The sequence below is a fragment of the Malaclemys terrapin genome, chromosome 1 (genome assembly GCF_027887155.1).
Source record: "Malaclemys terrapin pileata isolate rMalTer1 chromosome 1, rMalTer1.hap1, whole genome shotgun sequence".
In the NCBI taxonomy this organism is placed as follows: Eukaryota; Metazoa; Chordata; order Testudines; family Emydidae; genus Malaclemys; species Malaclemys terrapin.
Genome location: NC_071505.1, coordinates 66,103,372 through 66,126,128, shown reverse-complemented (window position 1 = coordinate 66,126,128; position 22,757 = coordinate 66,103,372). Strand labels below are relative to the sequence as shown.

The following is a 22,757-nucleotide window of genomic DNA, read 5'->3' as shown; positions in this document are numbered from 1 at the left end:
GAGCGGGACAATTACTTCCCATGTCTTACAAATAACACCCCTGTTAATACACCCCACAATGATCTCAGTCTTTTTTACAACTGCATCACATTGTTGGCTCATGTTCAATTTTTGATCCACCATCACCCCCAGATTCTTTTCAATTGTACTACCACCTACTCAGTTATTCCCCATTTTGTAGTTGTGCATTTGATTTTTCCTGAGTAAGGGAAGTATTTTGCACTTATCTTTATTTAATTTCAACTTGTCTAAATCAGAACAGTTCTCCAATTTGTCAAGGTTGTTTTGAATTCTTTGATCTACTATTTTCAAGCAAGAATTAAAAGTTAAATGCAAGCATCACACTTGTGACACAGAGGGCCAAATTTAGACAGCATTTACACTAAAGTAACTCCATTAGCATGCATCCGACGAAGTGGGTATTCACCCACAAAAGCTCATGCTCAAATACGTCTGTTAGTCTTTAAGGTGCCTCAGGACTCTTTGCTGCTTTTACAGATCCAGACTAACATGGCTACCCCTCTGATACTTGACTCCATTAGCTTGAATGATGTCCCGCTGCATTTACACCCTGTAAATGAGATTGGACTCTAGCCTGGAATGTTATGCAAATAATTATTTTCCCCTAGGAAACTCGAATCTTTTCATGTCCAATAGATTCAAATAAATGCAAAATTCTGTGAGCCATATCATGCCATCAATATTAAAGCACTATCCCACTCTTCAAAGTCAATGGGGAATTCTGCTTAAAATTGATGGTTTAAATGATCCAATAATTTTATTTTACTATGGTTTTCACAAATATTCTGATCATGTAAGTGAAAGGTCTATAAAACATCTGTTTCCACTGAAAATAAAAGTCTATAGAACTGACAGGTACACTTAACCTAAACTATGTACAGTATAACACGTTCCAGGGTCTTTATCATTGAAAGAATGGATGATGAGCAAATATGAAGCTAATTTTAGTTATTGTCCTTTATTCATCTTAGATCCTCACTGGATTTTTTGCATCTTGGAGAACAGTAGAAGTACCTCCTCACCCTTTAATGCTATTACATCTACTCCTGGGTATTTCCTTAAGAGTAGCACAGAGATCTTCATCAGAAATATTACAGAAAACTACAGTAAAAACATTAATGAAAAACTCCATCTGAACCTGAAGTTGTCTGCAGTAAAAGAGAAATCCTGGATTCCAACAACTACCCATCATTACTTCAGTACCACAGAAGAGGTAAGGCAGACCAGTTAATTGGAATATATTGGACCTGGTTTTCAGTCATTCTGTATCTGTGTCAAATGCATTGAGAAGAACCTTGAAAATGCCAGGGGACATATTGAGAGTAAGTGCAGCCCAACTGAACGGGCAAAGGACAGGGTGCTATTTCTGATTCTCCAACTGGCATGCTGTGTGAACTGTGGTTCCATCTGTATTGAAAAGAGAAGTGCTATTCCAACCTTATGAGCCTGATTTTCAGCTGTTTTGCTGGTGTGAGTAATTCCTATGTACAATTTAGGTAGTTTGGTTAAATACATGGTTTGCAGGTATAAGTGGGTGATGTCTGAATGACTTAAATAATTGTGAGCTGGATTCAGCCTGGCTCTTATATCGGGGATATGCAGTGTAGAGACTGTGTAAAGAGCTTTTTCATTGCCATCTTGCAGAAGGGTCAGGCAAAACTACAAGCCCTGCACTCAGGGAACCACAGAGGTTGCTCTCTCCTTGTTTCACTTAGGGTGCACTCACCCACAGAGGGAGGGCAGAGATGGGAAGGAGGAAGACTTTGCCCACTATTATGCGTAGGCCAGAAAAAACAGCAAAGAGTACTTTTGCACCCTGGAAAATGATGTAGCAGTGCACATGCAGACTCTATAGGATGCCTTCCAGCATTCTCTCTGTCAAGCACTGTGGGAGAAAAACTGCACCCTCCGTTTTTTGCATGTGCCATGTGTGGATGTAAAAACACCAATCATCTGTAAAAATCTGGCTATGTGCAGGCAGTAAGGTTTAAAGAATGTGATATGTAATCTGTTATATCACTGCTACAGATATACTGATGTTTCAAATCCCCTCAGTTCCATGTTGCTTCTATTGCCATGGGGTATTTTCTGTGCTAAAAAGTTGGAATAGGCAAATAAAAGTGTTTAGTTGTTACTTTAGGTGACAGCATTACTTTGGATGAGATCTGGGAAATGTGCTTTGTATCTGCCCAGTTTTGTGTGTATTCCAGGAAAACTAACTAGCATGCAGCTGTTTGGAGTGCTCTATAACAGTTTTCTGTTTATTCAATGGTCTTCACTGTAACGGTGAAATTCACTCTGATTCAGTGGGCCTGCCCAAGGATGTCAGCACCACCTAGGCTTTGCTCGGGGGAGGGCCGAATGGATGGACTGTGGAGGGAGAGGCCTCGAAGCGAGGCCTCCACATCCCTGGTTTGCACCCATTCTGCATAAGCTAGTGTGGAAGGCAGCGCTGGCGGTAGATGGGGGAGCAATGTGACCCAGGACTGTGCAGATCCAGAATCTGAACACCCTGCACAAAAGGTACAGAGAGGCTGTAGCCGCTACCCCAGCACATAGGCTGGAGCAACTGGAGCAAGAGGTAAAGTTCCTGCACTGCAACCCCGCACTCTGGTGCTGAGCTGAGGGTGGATTTTGCATTGCAGCCAGGTAGGATTTGATTTTTCAGGCTTCATGCAAGTGAATTAGATGTTACCCTATATGATTTGCATTCAAAGTACATCAAGCTAGCTGTCTCACATACACCATTAAGGTACATGCACCCCAACTAGAATGCTAAGGGCCTACTGGTAACTTCACTCTGAATGGAAATGTTACACAATATCTTCTGTTGTTAATAGCAAACTTACACTCTGCCTCCCCACACTGCCACAAAGTACCCCTATCAAAGTTTTGGAAAAATCAGGCTACATCATGATCTAGTGAACTAGGAATTCCTAAATTCTAGTCCTGGTTTTGCCACCGATTCACATCAGTGGACTTCAGCAAATCACATAGGTCAAATTTTTCAAGCCTAGATGCTTAAATGAAGCACTTAAATCCATATTAAGCATTTACAGTAAGTGATCTAATTTTCGGAAGTATTGAGCACCTGCAGCTCCCAGCAACATCAAGCCACTTTAATGTAGGTGCTTCAGTTGAGACATACAAGTTTAACATTTTTGGCCATAAACTACTGGTCTTTCAGTTTCCCTGTCTGTAAAATGGGGTTAAAACATTTATTTGTCCACTTGCCATGGGTGTTTAAAGGATTGTATGTTTGTACAATGCTTTGAAAATAGAAAGAGCTATGTAAATACGTAGTATCATTGTTAGGAACACAATGCTGTCTGTGAACAGTACCAACACAGGCCAGTCTCCATGGCTTACAGAATAAAAGCCTTGACGTTGTTTGACTGTGAACAAACCCATTTTGGGGGGACAATGGTGGCACTTGAATCAAACAAAATGTTTAGTTTAGAACAGCTTTGGGTTGCAAGTAAATCTGCAGCTTGCACTTTCAAAGCTGCGACAAAAGCTATGCAAAGCCCATTTCCTTCTGATTAAAAAAAGAGAGAGAGCACAGTTGGTGTTTAAAAAAAAAAAAAGCCAGGAAACCTTGGGAAAGTGTCTGAAAAAGACTGGAGCCTGCTATTAGACACGCATCCGGGCACTCCCAAAACTCACTTCCAGCTTTAAAAAAAAAAAAAAAATTCTTGGCTGAGCAGACTGATTCAGTAACTGCTAAAGGCCATGCTTACTGCTTTAATAAGAGTGTGTCTGTTCAGTACCAACTTAGAATAAATTATTTGGTATTATGCTGTTTATTCTATTAAAATATATTACCATCAGTGACCTATCTTATCCCTTATTCCAGTGTTGGGATAGACATCTCTGGCAAGTCTTACTGTTGAGCATTACTGTCCTCTGCAACATACAGAAGGATTCCTGGAAGTCCACAAACCTATACTTATTTTCCAATGAAAACACAGGCAGGGTGAAGCTTTTAAAGCCTTTTCCATTGCAGGAGTAAACATCACTCAATCACTCAATCAATAAAAAAAGAACTGCTTCTCAGTTTAAGGACAACACAGAAAAAGCAGCAGCATCCTCTTACTTATGAATCTCCCAGGATGAAATTTTGAAATTTGGCTCTCTTTTGCCATATGGCACAATACAATTGAATTATTCTGGTTGGAAACAATCTCTTCAGAAGAATTCAATCCTTTTAGGTAAAATTCAACATTTGGTTGAAGCTATGAAGTGTCCCCTGATTTCATTAAGGCCAAATGGTAAAGGAAAGGGCAATTGTCTAGAAACGTACCTGCAAATTTGAACAAAAAAAGTTTGCCATGTTCCTCAAACACAGATTTTTCTTCTTTCATGCCAAATGTATTTTTAGTTTATGTATTTTAAAGTACATCTGTGCTATAATTTAAGATTCTGAACATGTTGCATTTACAGGAGGACTTATGTATGATCTACACAAGTTCAAAAAAAGACCGGTGCTTTTAAACATACACATGTTGAAATAGGGAGCTATAGATTTTTTTTTTCAGATATGCTATGCTTATAAGTCTCTGAAGATTGCTGTTCCCTGGTATGGTGACAATATTGATAATGTTTTCATTCTTGAAAGCACTATCTCCTCACTGTTTCTAAAAATGATCTTGTAATATCAGGAGTACTTGTGGCACCTTAGAGACTAACAAATTTATTTGAGCATAAGCTTTTGTGGGCTACAGCCCACTTCATCACATGAAACTTATGCTCAAATAAATTTGTTAGTCTCTAAGGTGCCCCTGTTCTTGGTGCCCCAAGTATTCCTGTTCTTTTTGCGGATACAGACTAGCACGGCTGCTACTCTGAAACTTGTAATATCAGAAAGTCTGAGGCTTGGTCTACACTCACCCCCCAAATCGAACTAAGGTACGCAACTTCAGCTACGTGAATAACGTAGCTGAAGTTCGAAGTACCTTAGTTCGATCTTACCTCGGTCCACACGCGGCAGGCAGGCTCCCCCGTCGACTCCGCGGTACTCCTCTTGTCTAGCTGGAGTACTGCAGTCGACGGCGAGCACTTCCGGGTTCGACTTATCGCGTCCAGACAAGACGCGATAAGTCGAACCCAGAACTTCGATTGCCAGCCGCCGAACTAGCGGCTGGGTGTAGACATACCCTGAGTGGCTAGTGCAGCAACAGACATCACTCAACTTGAATTGATTTTAACAAGGTACCTCAATCATTTCAGATCTACATTTATTTTGTTCTAACACACATGCTGCGTATTACCTATCACACTACTGTTTATCACTTTAGAATAGCTCTTTGGGGCAGAGACCATCATTTTGTACCGTGTTTGTTCAGTGCCTAGCACCATAGGGTCCTGGTCAGTGACTGAGGTTCCTAGCACTACCATAATACAAATAGTAAATAAAAATAATACTAATATTATAACTACCGCTTATGAATCATAGTTGTGGTTATAGAAAAATTTTAGACATGTCACTGAAATTGATCCAGCATGATATCGTGTTTGGGTTGCTGCTCAATTTATTGTTTATGTCCCTCATTTTGAGCCAGATTCTGCCACATTTGTTGCAATGGGACTATGTGCAGAATAACGCGTTGATCGAAATATTGAGCTTTACATCAGTGGACCCCTGCACACAGTCTCACTGGAATCAATGGAGCTTTGTACAGGTGTGGGAATCCACACTCAGAAAGCTCAGTGTGGGCTCAGAGAGCAAGATACTATTCAGCATGAGTAAAACTGTTAGAAGTTTGGCCTTTTCACACTGTTGGATCTTGCTTATCAGACCAATCACTTATTTCTAACAATAGACAGAAATATCCAGCAGCCCCTCCTCTTCCTCCAAGAGGGTTAACAAACATAGCCATTTTTAACTCAAGGCATTTTTTCATGTCAGTGCCCACAGAAGAAAATGTAACAATGCTGCTGACAAACTTGCTTAATTGTTGATCATGAAAGTTAAAACCCTTGTACATTATATAGTACTGAAAATGCAGAAATATAATATATTCTGTGTAAAGGGGGGGATCCTATCTTTCTTCTCTATTCAACTCCAAATTTACCCAATCTGCTTCTAGCTTGTTATCTATCCTAATACTGAAGATGTGAAACAATTCTAGGTATATTCCCTCACCCCCAGCCCTTGTTTGCTATGGCTTGAAATGTAAATGTAAGGAAATGGGAATAAATAGGAGAAGTGGTGGGTTCTGCTGTTGCTTCTGCTTCTTTAGTGTATGAAATTCATTTTCTTTGTTCCCTGAGAATCTGGAGACTTTCTTGCTTTCTGTGATGTGTATTTTTAGTTTCAGAGCTATTCGGGGACTGGGAAGGAGATTGTTTCAAGGACAAAAGTTGAGGGTGGGTGGAAGCGGAGATAACTTGGCCCTCTTTGATGTACTGGTTACTCCTCCATCCCTGGAGTTGTGGAGAAATTAAATACCAGGGCATACAAAGCCTGACATTATTTTTGGTGTTCTTACAGGTAGAGATTAGATTGGTGTGAATATGATAGAAAAATAACGAATGAATATGTTGACTGCTGGGTATTTAATCTTGGGCACTCTGAAATGACACTGTGGGGCAGAGAGAGAATGAAGGAGGGGCTGAAAAACTTAGCCGGAAAATAGCACTATCCAGATGATGACTTTGCAGAGACACCACCAGTCGCTAGACAGATGGGAAAGGAGATTTGAAAACAATCTGTGTAAAGCCCAGGTTGGCTGGGGAGGAGGGGGGCTGGGAAAGTGAACTGGATGGGACCCGGGATGAGGCAAGCGTGAAACGAGACGGTTTACATAAGAGATTCCGCTGGGTGTGGGGAGGGGAGAGAAGCCCAGGGCAATCAGCAGCTGGTCGCTCCCGAGTCAGAAATAGCCCCGGGCTGGGAGAGGAGCCCCGGGAGAAAGCAGATGAGGGAGGAAGATAGGAAGGAAGAGGGCTGGGGGAGGAAAGGAAAGTGAAGGGGGAGAAGCGAGAGGCGCTGAGCTTAGGACCAGGAGGAAGGAGCGGAGGAAAGTGAAAGTCTTGGAGCAGGCTGAGGGGGGCACAAGGGGCAGCCCGGCCTGGGCGCCCTGCCTGCCGCAGACATTGGCTCCTGCCCCCCACCCCCTTGTGCCTCTGGAGAGGGAGGCGAGGAAATTGCCTTTTGATTGCGGAAGTCGGCGGCCAGGGCTGAGGCAGAGTCAGCCGGGGTCAGCATGGCAGCGTGGGAAGTGCTACGGCGAGCTGCCTCTTCCTCCTCCTCCTCCTCTCGGAGCCTGCAGCCGGCCGCGGGCAGCCCCTGCGCACCCCCTGCCCGAAGGAAACCTCAGGGAGCCCGGGGCCCCCCCTGAGCGCATGCAACAAGTGCCCTGCCCCGCAGAGGGCTGCCCCCGCTGCTCGCGCACCAGCCGGGGGGGAGGGGGGCTCGACCCAGGACCCATTTTTGGCAACTTCGCTTCTTTATCCTCCCCACCCCCCATTACGAGGATTATTGCACATAAAACACTGATGGCAATGCTGCGCTCGGCAGCTGGGGTCTCCTTGTGGCTGGCGCTGGCCCTCATCAAGGTGAGCTGCCAGGAGGGGGAAGGGGCGCCAGGGGGAACCCACAGTCCCCCCGATCATTTCATCTTCATTGAGTCCATCCCAGAGCAACTCACCTGCACCCCCCCTTTCCTGCTGCTCAGAGACTCCCCTCTGCCCCCTGCCACTCGCCCACCTCTCCCCCAGGTGAATTTCCATCGCCGCCTTCATCAGCAGCAACTCCCCCACCCCCCAAAAAAACCAGGGGCGGGGGGGGCAATGTCTCCTTTTCTTGACTCACTTTGCAAGTCTCCCCACCTGGTGAGCGACCCCAATGGCCCCAAGACCGACTCAGGGAATCAGGTGAGTGCTGCAGAAGGCAAGGCACGTTGTGGCTAATCAGCGGTCTGTGTTGTCCTCTCCAGAAAGGGCATGGGGAGCCTGTGAAATGTGCCATCAACCTGACGGAGTGGAGGGTTTCCAGCCAGTCTGTCTATCTCAAATGGAGCAGTTTGGGGAATCTCTGCAACTTCACCCTGACGTGCAGCTCTGACAACGCCTCGCACACAGAGTGTCATCCCGTCCAGAAGACTAACGAGTCCTACGAATGCAGCTACAATGGCTTAGAAGCAGGGACTTTGTATCATCTCAGGATTTTCTCTCTCTCTGACACAGAAACGAGCAACATCTCCTTGCAAACAGGTAAGGGCAACAGGTGCAGAAGTGCTGCAAACTTTTTTTTTTTTGGGCAGCTTAGGAAAGGGGATTTGGGGTGGTTTGTTCCCCCCACCCTCTTATTTCGAAGCTGATTTTCCTAACCTTGCTTTGATGACGGAAAATAGAAGGCAGATGATGTCCTAGAGGATTATTGACGCTATTTCCAAAGGCACTTTAAATCTATATCGTTTGCAGCAGGCTGGCTGTAGAATTCCCATGCTTTAACTCCTTCCCATTTGTTGTCACTCTAGGCTTGAAGGGAGATTTTACTGTGAATAGTCTAGATTTGTTTAAAGAGTTTATTTTGTTAAAAAATAGATTTCAAACTATTATAATACAAAACAAATCTATTTTGAAATGGCAGCTTAAAACATGCTTTGTGCCCTTCAAAGGCGTTACAGATTCTCTGTTCATAGCATATTTGCTTGCATTTAAAACACAACTATTCCATTATAAACTAACTGAACCTATCAAGAGTGGATAACTGACTGTCTTACTCGCCATAACTTTATTGGAAATAAGTTAGACCAATTTCAGCCCATGAAAGCTGACAGGTAGCTGTTCAAAGCTAATACCTTTTCCTAAAATAAAACTGCTTGTGATTATAGTTAAAATAAAAATGTATGTACATTTCCTACAAATACAAATCATGGGAATATATGTGGTATTACATAAGGACCAGTTGTTCTCAATAGGTTTACTGTATTGGAAACATAAGTGGCTATAAATATACTCAAATATTTTCTATCCATATTCTGCAAATGCAATGTCATGGGTTTCTTAAGTACAAACAATTTATAGCTTTAAAACAAAGAACTGCACTATTGACTTCAGTGGGAGAATGATTGGACCCTTTCTTACATATACTGGTGGTTTAATTTCATATATTTCTTTTTTTTAAAGCTGCTGAAATATAACATTTGACAGCCTTCTGCTAGTTGCTAATACAGGACTCAAACCAGAGTTGTTAAAAAAGTGTAAACGGGTCTATGATCTGATGCCTTCCTTTATCCTTTCCCGAAATTTTAGTTGTAGAGAGGCACTGCAATTTTTAAATGTAGTCTTTGTTTATGTTTGAAGGTGATAGTAGATGAATACTTAGAAGTGGCCCTCTCTAATCCTCCTTGTTTCATATCACAATTACTGTGCCTCTTCTCCAAATAATGTTAACTAAACTCAGTTAACTGGCAATCAATTAACTCAAGGTAAAACAATCTAGTGTAGTCAAATCTAGTGTGATAGGCATATATTCAACACAAGAAATATTTTTAGTATGGCTTGGTAGAACTAATAGTTTCCACAGTAACAGAAATTTAAATCTATATCATGCATTGCTCCAACTGTTTTTAATATTGATGAGTCATACTTTAGAAGTAAAAATAACAAATTAACTTATCTAAGTAGCAGGTATCTATCACAATCTTTGGTGAATGGTAAAGGTTTTTTATATAGCCCTTGAATAGAAGATGAGCAAAAGGTAGCAACATAGACAGCAGATTATATATTATATAAGTGAAAAGTGTTTTGATTATGTAATAATATTTAATTTAGACAATGGTTTATATATATCATTTTGACAGATTTCCATCTTGGTGAACAGCCTTACACAGAATATAAGAAAATGACAGAATGATTGAAACAGATCTGTGTACAATATTTGTATTATCACATGTCTTTTGGATACAAAGTAATGAGGTTGACAAAAGTTTATAGCTAAAATCCTCCAAATTAGTTTACCTGGATCTAGGTGAGGGTTGGGTTTGGATAGCAGAGAAGTTAGCAAGAAGGAGAGAGGGGTTTTTTTATACATATCTCTCAAAGAGATTGTGAAAATTACCTATGGAAGCAGCTACTCGGGTTGCTTTATTTGCAATATTTTCTTTGCAATATTACCCAGCACCTGAATGTAGTCAAGCCATTTACATAATTTGGATTATGTATAGAAATACACAATTATCTGCCAAATGTAACTGTTTACAATGTTTTAATTAATGTCTTTGATTTGTTAAGGTTTAACAAGGCAAAACAATACATACAGTAAAATACAGTACATTTTAATATATAGTAATATACAGTTTTTAAAGAAGCTATTCCTTCATTTCCACTAGGGGCAACATTTTACCCTAGTTTTCTGGAAGACTTCCCCACTTTTTTCTCACTCACTTCTAGTGTCAGTACTTTTGTGAACTAAGTTATGGAAACTGAATCTATAAAGGCATTCATTCTTGGAAACTAACCTATGAGTGTGTTTGTATGAGGGGACCTTTTGGGGCAGATTATACTGAAAGGCAAAATTCCCATTGACTTTAATAGGAGCAGAATCAGGCCCATTGTGTATATAGATCTGTATAAAATCATCTATGTTATATAGACCACATACATAACTTCTCGTGAACATTCAGTACTGCTTACACTTTTATAGGCTGGTTCTCATGCCGAGTTTACATTTTGCCCATGATGTTTTGCTTAATGCTGTACCTTAATGTCAAATGTTCACACTTACAATATGAAGTGGTAGGGTAGTTAAAATAACGTTGAAGTTTAACTTAAGCTCCTAAAATTAAAAAAAAAAAAAAAAAAAAAAAAAAGCTTTCTATCTTTATTTTGCTCCATTCTGCTTTGGTATTTAAAGTGAGATCAATGCATAGTAAATACCACACATGCTGCAATTCCTAAGCAAAAGGTTTAAATTGAGGAAAACCTATAATTTGATTTGCTTTTGTGAGTTTAATCATATTCTTAAAGTAATTTAAGATATTGTAATTTAATACATTAACGTATTAAAAGAAAAACTTTATATGTTAAAAGAAAGGGCTTTTTCTAAACAAGAAAAAAGAGTTTACCTAAATTGCCATTTAATTTGACAACTGAAGACTATTAATTTGTAGAACATTGATCCAAAACACCACAAAGGTTCATTCAGGTGAAGTCTGTCATGGCGATGTTTACTGAAGAATCTTTAGTCTACAGATTATTAATTAGAAAAGACAATATCTGTACCTCTACAACTGGTTTTCACTCCCCAAAAATGTGGCATAAATATTATATATATTGCTGTTTCATTTTGATAGTAGTGCTATTTTTGGAGAGCAGAAAATGAGAGGGGAAATGCTGATAATTTATCAGAACTGAGCTCTACAGATAAATTGTGCACTGTAAACCTAAGATAACAGATGTGATTAGGCATCAAGTTTGTGCCTTTGGCATATTTTAGTATTGATATTGGCAGTTCTGTAGTATTTAAAATATATAAACTAGTGTACAAGATATACATTTCATATATATATTCTGGACAATATTATTGATATTTTAAAATCTGTGATGACAAAATATGTGTCTAGGGGGCTGTCTTGTAACCCTTATTCAAATGTGAATAAGGACCACTGTATGAATAAAGGTGGTAGGATTGGATTTTATATGTTTTCAGACAAAAACACTTGGGCCCTGATTCTGCAAACACTTATGCACATGTTTAACTTTTTACATCTGAGCAGTCCCTCTGAGTGACTTCAAGGCATTAATTAGAACATTAGGGCCAGATTCACAAGATAACTGCATTGGGCTCCATAGGTAAGTTAGATGGAGAAACAACCATCTTCCCTTGGTTTGTGCATCGCACTGGGGCTTAGGCATCTGAACACCTAAAGGGGAGCAGCAGAAACTTTTCTGCACACTGGCAGAAACATGGGCACCTATGGAACTTTTACTGCAAAAACTTAGGTGTTGAGTGAGTTTAGGCCTACAGGGTTCAGCTGTAGCTGAGCAGGGGGCTTGTGAATCCCATTGGGGCCTGATTCTGGGATTTAGGCACCAAAAGTAGCAGTTAGGTGCCTAAGTCCTTTTTTGAATCCAGCCCTTATTTAAAAAACACTCTTACATTAGGAAGTTCTAAATTAAGTTTAAACTTGTGGGGAAATACATATTTTAAAATCCAGAAGTAATTAATTGGTCTTTAGAATCTTGAAGATATCTTAATGAAGTTTTTATTTGGGTATTTCCTTAGTTTTTGAATAAATTATTTAAAACTTGCTGTTGACTCTTATATTTTCATTCATAGAGACACTAGGTTTAGCTATAATTAGATGGGGGTTTAATACATTGTACAACATGGCATTAGGTCTCAACTGGAGTATTGTGTCCAGTTCTGGGCACCACATTTCAGGAAAGATGTGGACAAACTGGAGAAAGTCCAGAGAAGAGCAACACAAATGATTAAAGGTCTAGAAAATGTGACCTATGAGGGAAGATTGAAAAAAATGGGTTTGTTTAGTCTGGAAAAGAGAAGACTGAGAGGGGACATGATAGCAGTTTTTAAGTACATAAAAGGTTGTTACAAGGAGGAGGGAGAAAAGTTGTTCTTCTTCACCTCTGAGGATAGGACAAGAAGCAATGGGCTTAAATTGCAGCAAGGGTGGTTTAAGTTGGGCATTAGGAAAAACTTCCTAACGGTCAGGGTGGTTAAGTGTAATGCCGACAGACCCCAGTCGTCAGCAGGCGGGATCGAACCAGGGACTTTTGATGCTTAGTGCATGAGCCTCTACAGCATAAGCTAAAAGCCAACTCTCTGTTAGCTAAAGTTGTAGAGCAGACTCATTTTATATCTCTCTTTAAGTGGTCTCGGTGCCACTAGATGGGACAGAACATAAGCACTGGAAGCATAAGGTTACATAAGCACTGGAATAAATTGCCTAGGGAGGTTGTGGAATCTCCATCATTGGGGATTTTTAAGAGCAGGTTGGACAAACACCTGTCAGGGAAGGTTTGCATAATACTTAGACCTGGCTTGAGTGCAGGGGACTGGACTAGATGGCCTCTCTAGGTCCCTTCCAGTTCTATGATTCTATGGTATTCTCCTAAAATACTACACTGGTAGATACTGTTACTGCTTTGTCTCAGACTGGTTCCACTGACAAATAGAGGCACCTGTGCTAGCAACCACTTTAAAGTTAAGTATTTGAACTGAATACAAATTCTATCACCCTAGTAATATACCAACAGAGTTCATAAACTCTGTCAGACTCCAAGCCAATTTGGAGATGAGACTAAACCCCCCTTACTTTTTTCTGTGGCTTTATAAACTCCACAGATGTTGGTGGACTGTCCTTGTAATCCTATAAATTGTGAGATCTTTGGGACAAATGTCATTTACTGTATCTTGGACAGCATTGAGCATAATGGAACCCTGACATAGTCAGCCTGTAAGCATTACAAATTTTAAATAATAATAATCCTCTGAAGAGATGTATTCTCTATTCATAATCTATAATAGTGTAGTGTGATATAAAGGTTTTATCATCATGAATTTGGGCTTCATTCCTCACAAGAAGCAAAACGTTATGCAGCTCATCCCAAAGATATTGATCGTTTATGGACTGTAGGATCAGGCCCATTAACTAATCTTCACAAAATTCCTGTATGGTAGGTAAGTATTATCTCTGATATATAGAAACGGAAACAGAGAAAGAGAGGTTAAGTGGTTTGCTGAAGGCCACAAAGAGTTGAGATTGGAATTTGAGAGTTCCCAGCTCTCAGTCCTGTGCTCACATCCTAGATTATATCTTTCTCATGGATAATATATTATGTTTCCATAATTACAATCCATCATGTCTTTGGGACTCTGCAGCTGTAATCATAACTAGTCAGTTAATCAAATGTACATACAAGGGCTATGCATGTCCAGTAAGTACGCTTACTACAAAAATTCACAACTAAGATATTAGTGCATTAGAATTTTTAAAAAAATTAAAACCCCACATTTATTTATTTTATATATTCAAAGGGATTCGTTCATTATAGAGTAGTATAAAAATATCTTCATGAAAATGTTTTATTTCTGTGATATATCAGTGTGGGACAGTTGCCAGCAGAGAATTTTATAACAATGTAAATGGTTTTTTAAGTGTTTGTTTCCAGCCAGAGCTCTTTGAGCCCAGGCATTTCCCAATCTCGTTGTTCCTTTGTTCTAACGGATGTACAAAAGACTGAGTGTTTTGTTTTCTGGGCCAGATAGATTAGATAAAGTTTGAATTTCTGAACTTCACCTTCTAGGCACGCAACTTTTTTTTAAAAATACACCTTGGAAATTAAATTCCACACCCAGCACAGTGTACATTATGAAGAAACTGTAGCATGTAAAATAATAATGTGCTATTATCTTTGATATGATTTGGTAAGAGACATGATTACAGTGTTGATTACTTTTGCAGTCAGTCAGCCTAATCCTAATTCTGTTGTTTCAGCAAGAATGAAAGATCCTTCCATTTATCACCTATGGTTCTTCTCCACTTAAGATATGCTGGAAATTCTTACCTTACACAATGGTAGTATTTGTTTGACTCCTAAAGGGTGACTTTTTCTAATTTGACCAATCACCTTCAAAGAATAATTTTACATTCTTTCTATTTGCCGAATAATAGTCTTTAATGGATTATTATATATTATAGGTGGAGCTGGTAGCAAAGTCTTATAATTAAGGTTGCCTGACACTTTCCATTACAACCTTCTGTTTCGATCGCTGCAGCTCTTTCAAGCTTTTAACTGTTTGGCCTGATACTTTCTATGTTTGCACTTTGCCTCAGGTGGATTTTTTTTTTTTTTTTTAAATTTCAGCTGAATCAGTTCATTGTTTCCAAAAGGTTAAGAGAAAAATAGGTAGTTTTGTCCATTTCAATTTTCTTCCATCTGTTATTTGAAGCGCTCTAGTGCCTCTGTGGTTTGAAGCAGGAACTTGAAATTCGGCAGAGTCCTCGGTTCAGAGATTTGCCTTGTGTTTTCCTCTGAAATTCCTATCATATCAGACTGACACCTGGAAAATCACCATTTGCACATGCTCAGCAGAGCTTTTTAAAGGCAAGTGGTTAAAATTTCTCAACAGTCCATCTGCACTGAGCATGCTCCAGCCCCAAAGAGCTTCCTCACAGACAAATGCCCCTGAGCACGCTCCCAGTTACAGAGTTCCAGATGGGGAGGGAGCAGGAAAGTAGTAGCAGCTGCCACCATCACTTTGGCCTAGCAAGAACTGTTGTGCTGGGCACCAAAATGGAAACCATGAATTCTAGTCTCAGCTCTTTGCAGCCCTTATTACTGAGCAAGGCCTCACGCCCCCTGCCTTAGGAGGCAAGCAAGTAACATTTCCTCCCATTTTGCAGATAGGGTAACTGAGAGGTTGCACAAGGTCACTTCAGAAGAGGTTGAAAATCAAATTCAGAGCCACATTCTGTGCTGCACTAAAATTTAAGGCCCAGCGGAGAGGGCGAAGGTGACTGTAAACCACCTTTGTGCCTCCCAGATTCTAACCTGCTCTAGCAGCCTGTGTGCCCCCCAGTAAGAGAAGCCCTGGAGGATGTTCTAACTCACAGCAGCCTTACCAGGCTGCCTCCAGGCTTCTCCACCGCCCAGACTTTCCTGTGTGCAGAGCAAGCCTGAAGCAGACCCCTATGGAAGGGTCAGTGTGGTTTGGATGGAATTTAGGGGGGGAGGGTGTTAGTTTGTTTTTTTTTCAACCCTAGAAGTTTACATAGAAGAAATTATATTAAAAGAATATTACATTTGCCAAGTCAGGCACTCAAAAGTTAGGAAATGCCTGAATGAACGTTGCCCATTTGTTTTATAGGGCCCCTGCCTTACTCAGGATTCACAGTTAATGAAGCAGTGGGTTGAAAGAGGGAAAAGGATGGGTTTTGAGAGGGTTAAGATGCGGTGCTGGTATCCTGCACAGCTGGGATCTCTGCCTGGCTCTGCCACACTCTTTGTGTGGGCAAGGCATATGCACAAGGAGACTGTATTAAGGCAGCATGGGCACTGAATTCAGTCACTTCCTAACTTTTGAGTGCTTAAGTCTGCAACTTTAGTACTTTTTTGTACATTAACATAACTATGTTACCAAATACAAATGAGAGCTTTAGTGCATCAGTGTATAATGACTTCTTTTAGTTACAGGAAACTATAAAATAATCAAAAGTCTGTACATTTTGGAGTAGACTTGCTATCATTTTTGGAACTTAAGCTTTCTCTCAAGCAGTTTCGCCCAGGATGACTACTTAATCAATTTGATATGTTCTCAAAGAATAGTCCTTTAAAGTATACATTCTAAAAGCTTATATACAGGTGGGGTTTTTTGTTGTTGTTGTTGTTGTTTTTAGACATGGTGTGCAGGACAATACTTCTGGTATTTGAGACCCTTCCAGTAGAAGAGTGGATATATATTGTCAGAAGGTGCTTATGCTGACTGAAGACAATAGCAAAAAGCAAACCACTATCATAATTAAAGTTATTCAAGATGAAAGTACAATTTTAAATTTACACACTTTTGTGTCCAACTTAACTGCTGGGAAATGCTGAAATATGTTGTGCATTTATTTGTGGTGTTGTATTGTGCATCCAACTAAAAAAACCCTCACAATCTGGCATAAGTGCCTGAAAGTTAGTCACTGATGCTCTAATATTTATAGGCGATTTATAGCCTGAGTCATTCTGACTGCAGGGCTGTTTCTGATATAGTGATGCCATAGTTTTGTTGTCAACAGATTTTGAAACTCTTCGTTTACACACACTAAAGCATGCGCTTTTCTATACTATACATATAGCTGGGTTCTCCAGGGCCAACTTATAGGAAGATTAGTTGTGTTTTCAGTGAATATAGTGTTTGGGAATGGAATAAAGAGAGAATTTTCAATAAAGATTTGCAGTGGAATGATGAAAAACTGGGAAATTGTTGGAGTTGATTGAGCTAACCTATAAAACTCTTCTAAAACCCAACTAAATTAATATTTGTGTTGTTATTTTTAATACAGATCCCTTACCACCAGCTACATTTGAAATTAATAAGGAAAAAACTACTTCCACAAGCTTGCAGGTCTTGTGGAGTCCATCCTCAGGAAAGGTGGATTGGTATGAGCTACAATTATCTGATCATAATAATAAAAAGATACAAAATGTCTCAATACAAGGAGGTATTTCAAGAAGAGAAGAGACCTTTTCCAATCTCACCCCTGGGAGCAAATACAATGTTATCATCACTGCAGTTGCTGGAAATAAAAGCACCCCAGCAATTCACATCAGCGGATCTACTGGTGAGACCTGTTTTACTGTAGTGCATCTCAATAAGGCTACTGAGCATTTTTACACACATTTTGAGGTTATGCATTTCAAAAAGGGTATAGATATACATTTCTCCTAGATAGAAAATTACGCATGTAATCAGTCTTCATTAACCTAACAAATGGTTCGCGTTGGTTATAAATAGAAGTAAACAAAGAATTTCTAACTAATTTTAAGAGACATCTTCTAAGTATGAAGAAATGTTGACAGGTCCAATTTGGTCATCAATTTTGGTTTTGCTTTTGGCAAACCCTAAACACTCAAAATCTTTGCAAAGTTGAACAGTTCAATCTTGCTCAGATAGTGAAGAAAACCATTACCTGTAAAACATATGTTTTTTATTTCATCAGTGCCATCCCCAGTGCAAAACATTCAGATCAGTGTCAAGACAGACACTATCCACGTTTCATGGTTACCTGGTTCTGGTTATGTGGATCGATACAGGCTGGTATTACTGGATAAAGAAGGACCAGTTCGTGAGATCAACTATGAGGAACGCTTACTTTCCTACACTTTTCTTGGACTTACAGCAGGACATCTGTATAATCTCACTATCATAGCTGAAGCTGCAGGACTAGAGAGCTACAACTTTAAACTGGTTAGAACAGGTATGATATCATAATAACTCATAGTAACACTGTGAGGTTGCAATACAGTGCATTTCAAAATAATAAGTGGGATTGTTTGGTCTGGCCTAAACTGAACACTAAGGTTCATAATTCTGCCCTCTGTGTGGCAGAGCTCCAGCTGACCCCAGCTGAGTGTTGTATGCCTGAATCTAGGCAGCATACAGCCCCATTCTTTCATAGCATTGTATGGGGTTTAACTTCATGAGCCTCACTGACTTTAATGATGTGAGTTGCAGAGCTTAGTGGTTTTCTGAAAAATTGGAGGTAAATATTTCAGTAGTTCCTTTTTGGGGGGTTAGAAGTCCTGACTTTGAGACTCACTGAAAACTCCTGTTGACTTCATTGGGAATTATGCATATGGCATGACAGTAGATTGTGACCCACTATTTAAATCTGCATGGAATAGCATGGGCCAAAGCGGACACTTTAGAAAAACAAAAGAGGAAGAAAAGAACCTTTGTAACTTTTGATATGTTTAAGAACAACCCTAGCAGAAAACAAGGTAAGAGTTGTTGGTTTGCTTTTCTTCTGGTGAAATGTCAAAATACAAAGAGTCATATTTTGATCCCACTTACACCGGTGTCAATCAGGAATAACTCCAGTCAAACTACAGCTTTTATTGTGCTAACACCTCTCCGGCTATCAATAACCTTGAGCAGCGCATGCCATTATCAGCCTTTACATTCAACATGCACAATCAATGAAAATAAGGGGGTGACTCATGTATTTGATCATCCAGTGATGTTACAGTAAGCAATGTTAGTAGAGCCACTTTGGGTATAAATGGTCTTAAATATAGGTTTTAAAAAAATCAAACTACATGCCATGCTGCTGTAGTGGGGTGGGGAGGTTGTGTGTAATAAGGGGGGTTGTGTACTTTGGGTGAAATATTTTGTTTCCTTTCTTGTTCTGTTTTTTTAGCCCCAGCAGAAGTCTCAGATTTGATGGTGACGAGTGATGGCAGCTTGGATATATTAAAAGTTACATGGAAAAGACCTCTAGGAAACCTAGATTTCTACAATATCACTCTGTCTCATCTTGGATCCATTAAAGAAATCAAAACTTTACAGCCCCAGGTCACAGAGGCTCAGTTTGACAAGTTGATTCCAGGAAGTCTTTATCAGGTCACTGTCAGCACAATCACTGGTGAATTATTCACTGACAAGATAGCAACTGGCAGGACAGGTAAATCTTGTGCATCAGTAGGAACATTTGTAATCAAAGCCACTTTGATCTATCCCATTGAATACATTGCCATGTAGAAGATCATGTTGGAAGATAAGAGGGTTTGGTTGCTAGGCAATATGAGGTCGCTGAGGTTTCTTTGTTGGGTGTAGTGTGCCAGTGCTGGCTGGTGTTGGTGGCCTGTGATGTACAGAAGGTCAGAGTAGATTATCTAGTGGTCCCTTCTGGCCTTAAAGTCTGTGATTCTGTGAGGTAAAAATTGTTGGGCTGATCTTACAGTACTCCTTACTGGCCAGTCTGCTTACAGCAACCTTGCAGCCAGTAGTTAAAGCTACAGTGCTGACCTGTCAGAAGGAAGCGGTGGTACGTGCTGTAGATAGACATCAGTAGCTGGTTGAGCCTGTAGCAAAACATTCAATAGCTTTTGCTCAATTTTATTATTTTGAACACCATCCAGAGAGAAAGATAAAATGGGGCTACAGTATATGGAAGTATGCATGTAAGATACTGTGAAATTATTTAAAACTATCAACAAAGTATAACGACATTGCCCCGCTATGGTCATATATCTGTGGATAGAAAAAAACTCACAAGTCAGACATGTTCAAGTCTTCGGTCTCAATCACAACAGTTCTAGAGTTTGTTTATATATATTGGAACTGACTCATCAATGTTAAGATCATCCCAAGCATTTGATATGCTATGAAACTTGGTCGTAAGCAAGATCCTGGTTCTAGGCATAGCTCATTAAATGTAAGCCATTTTGACTGCCCACAGCACTGACTTAGGCCTTGGCTACACGCAGGTGCAGCACTGTGAAGCGCGAGTGTAGTCGCACCGCCAGCACTGTATGTACTCCACCTCTCTGAGGGGAATAGCTTGCAGCGCTGCAGGCTCTGATTACACTGGCACTTTACAGCGCTGTACTCGCTGCGCTCGGGGGGGGTGTTTTTTCACACCCCTGAGCGCAGCAAGTGCAGCGCTGTGAATTGCCAGTGTAGCCAAGGCTTACGTGACATGGCAGTCTTTGTGGTGTTGGGTTATTTATTTATTTTAGTTGTATTTTTCATCTTATCTGATTGATCAAACTGAAAAGTCTGCCAAAGTTCTCCCCACCCACACACACACTACTGTTAACCATGAGTCCACATTACTTCCATCCTTCACCTCTTGGCAATTGGTAGAATTTAGATGGGAAAAGTTTTCAAGTGGGTGAAGAGTACTTGCAGGACATCCAAAAATTGTTAGTAGAGTCCATCTGAGTTAAACAACTACAGAAAACAGCAGGAAAAATAACTTAAAATGCTGCACGTTTCATTCTGAAGATGCATAAGGTTTTCGCTAACCTCTGATTTAGGGTTCAAAATTTCTGAAGTCAGTAACTGACAAACAGTGAGTTCTTTGTGTGGGAGAGGGTAAATTTCTCTCTCTGATGAGTACTACACCTTGTCAAAATGCGCTTTGGCCCAGATTTTTAAAGGTATTTAGGCATTGCTACGTTCAGTGTTGCAATGCATAACTGACTTAGGACCATAAATCTCATTTTCAAAAGTGATTTAAACTCTTAAGAATCTAATTCCCATTGACAGGTGAAAAATCTGGGGCTTGATGTTATTATAACTGATCAAAGCACTTCAGTAATGTCTGAGCTGTGAGCCAGGTTTCACTGCTGTCCAGTTATGTTTCCCCCCAAAAAACACAAAATTACTCACCTGTGTCTGTGTTTCAGTTCCTCAGAAAGTTTCAGAGCTGAAAGCTAGCAGTGATGGTTGTCTGAGGTCTCTGACAGTGAGCTGGCTGCCCCCTGCTGGAGACTGGGACAGATACTACATTGTGTTGTTCAACCTCTCCACTGTGCTGCTGAACACTACATTAAAGAAAGACAGAAGAGAATATGTCATCCAGGATATAGGACTCATCCCAGGAAGACAATATGAAGTGGCAGTCATAGTGGAGAGTGGAGGCTTACAGAACACGGCTCGCTGCAAAGGCAGAACAGGTCAGCAATCTCATTATACTGATAGCATGAAACTTCAAACTTTCAAGTTGGCTATTTTTGGTAGCTAGAAAAAAATTAAAATAAGTGATGTGTATTATACTGATTCACTAGGAAAATGCTTTCACATGAACATAGATAACTATTTTAACTCAAAACATTTGTGGTCATCTTCATAATAATTGTAAATGAAAGAGCAAATTCCTAGATTCTTATTATTCGTTTGTTTGCTTAATTTATTATTGGGCTAAATCCTGAATTCCTCATTCAGATTTTGCTCAGGAGTTCTATCCTTTTGATTAGCCACAATTTAATATTTAAAATAGTGACTCTTCTCTTTAAAAGAGATGGGACCAAATTCAGTGGTGGTATGAAGAGTGTTATAAATTGCACATCAAATTTCAGGTGGTCAAAAAAAAGAGGTAAGTGGTAAAGCAGAGTGATTTGGACTGGTTTTGCATTCGTTCAGGCATGAAAGACCTGATCTGGATCTCACACCACTTTTACACTGGGATAACTCCATTGACTTCTGGGAAGTAACTCCAGTTTTACCTTGCACGTGAAAGTAGAATCAGATCCATGAGATGTAATTGAGTGATGTACACATTAAGACAGTGGGCCATCCTATGGTGTGTAAACGGCCGTATGTGAGAGTATGTGCCAGACTTTGTTCACCATAAATCTAACTCTACTGACATCAGTGGAGATAATCTGCATTTGCACTGGTATAACTGAGATCAGAATAGTCTAAGGGCATATAAGGCTGAAGAAGAAAGGAGTACCTCATTTTCAAAATACACTTATACGCATCCTATAGTGGTGTAAATGATGAAAGGGTGCCTAATTTTATCTAAGGATGTCTCATGGGTTTAATTTAGAGTAGCCTCTTCTCTGCCCCAAGATCCACCTGCATCACAGAAGCTGTCCTTTCTCAGATAAGTGTGCTAGGTACAGGAACAAAGGGACAGGTGGCTCACTATAAGGAAGCAGCTAAGGGCAATGAACAACACTCCAGAAGCAAGCGTCCACCAGCTCAGCAGGTTGCATGAGAATGTGATGAAAACAAAAAGCAGGTGGATGTGAACACAGAAATAGCACAGAAAACACCAGCCTCTGCACAGCACAGATGGTAGTAGCAAATATATAGATTAGTTAGTGGCCCTCTTAGGAATCAAATGTGTGCAGCTTGCATCAGAAACAGATGCGGCATTACCCATCTATCAGAATCAAGGCCTGATACAAGGTTTCTAAGGCTGGGTCTACACTACCCGCCTGAATCGGCGTGTAGAAATCGACCTCTCGGGGATCGATTTATCGCGTCCCGTTGGGACGCAACAATCGATCCCCGAATCGACACTCTTACTCCACCAGCGGAGGTGGGAATAAGCGCCGTCGACGGGAAGCCGCAGAGGTCGATTTTGCCGCCGTCCCTACAGCGGGGTAAGTCGGCTGCGATACGTCGAATTCAGCTACGCTATTCACGTAGCTGAATTTGCGTATCTTAAATCGACCCCCCCCGTAGTGTAGATGTAGCCTAAGAGTTCAGTGCTGCTTTCTTTTGACTGATGCTCCTGGAGATACATCCGACATTCCTA

General features: G+C 40.3%; 1 protein-coding gene across 2 annotated transcripts in view; it reads left to right on the top strand.

The window, feature by feature from the left end:
• Nucleotides 1–22,757, top strand: part of PTPRB (protein tyrosine phosphatase receptor type B) — an 85,433-nt gene that overhangs the window by 18,732 nt on the left and 43,944 nt on the right. Inside the window, exons 3-8 of one of the 2 annotated variants that reach the window (XM_054026402.1) lie at nucleotides 993–1,234; nucleotides 7,962–8,238; nucleotides 17,046–17,324; nucleotides 17,703–17,960; nucleotides 18,903–19,166; nucleotides 20,896–21,165. In XM_054026402.1, coding sequence (XP_053882377.1) covers nucleotides 993–1,234; nucleotides 7,962–8,238; nucleotides 17,046–17,324; nucleotides 17,703–17,960; nucleotides 18,903–19,166; nucleotides 20,896–21,165 — 1,590 coding nt within the window. Of the gene's footprint in view, nucleotides 1–992; nucleotides 1,235–7,037; nucleotides 7,582–7,961; nucleotides 8,239–17,045; nucleotides 17,325–17,702; nucleotides 17,961–18,902; nucleotides 19,167–20,895; nucleotides 21,166–22,757 lie in introns of those variants that run through there. The other variant, XM_054026411.1, reaches the window with a different exon arrangement.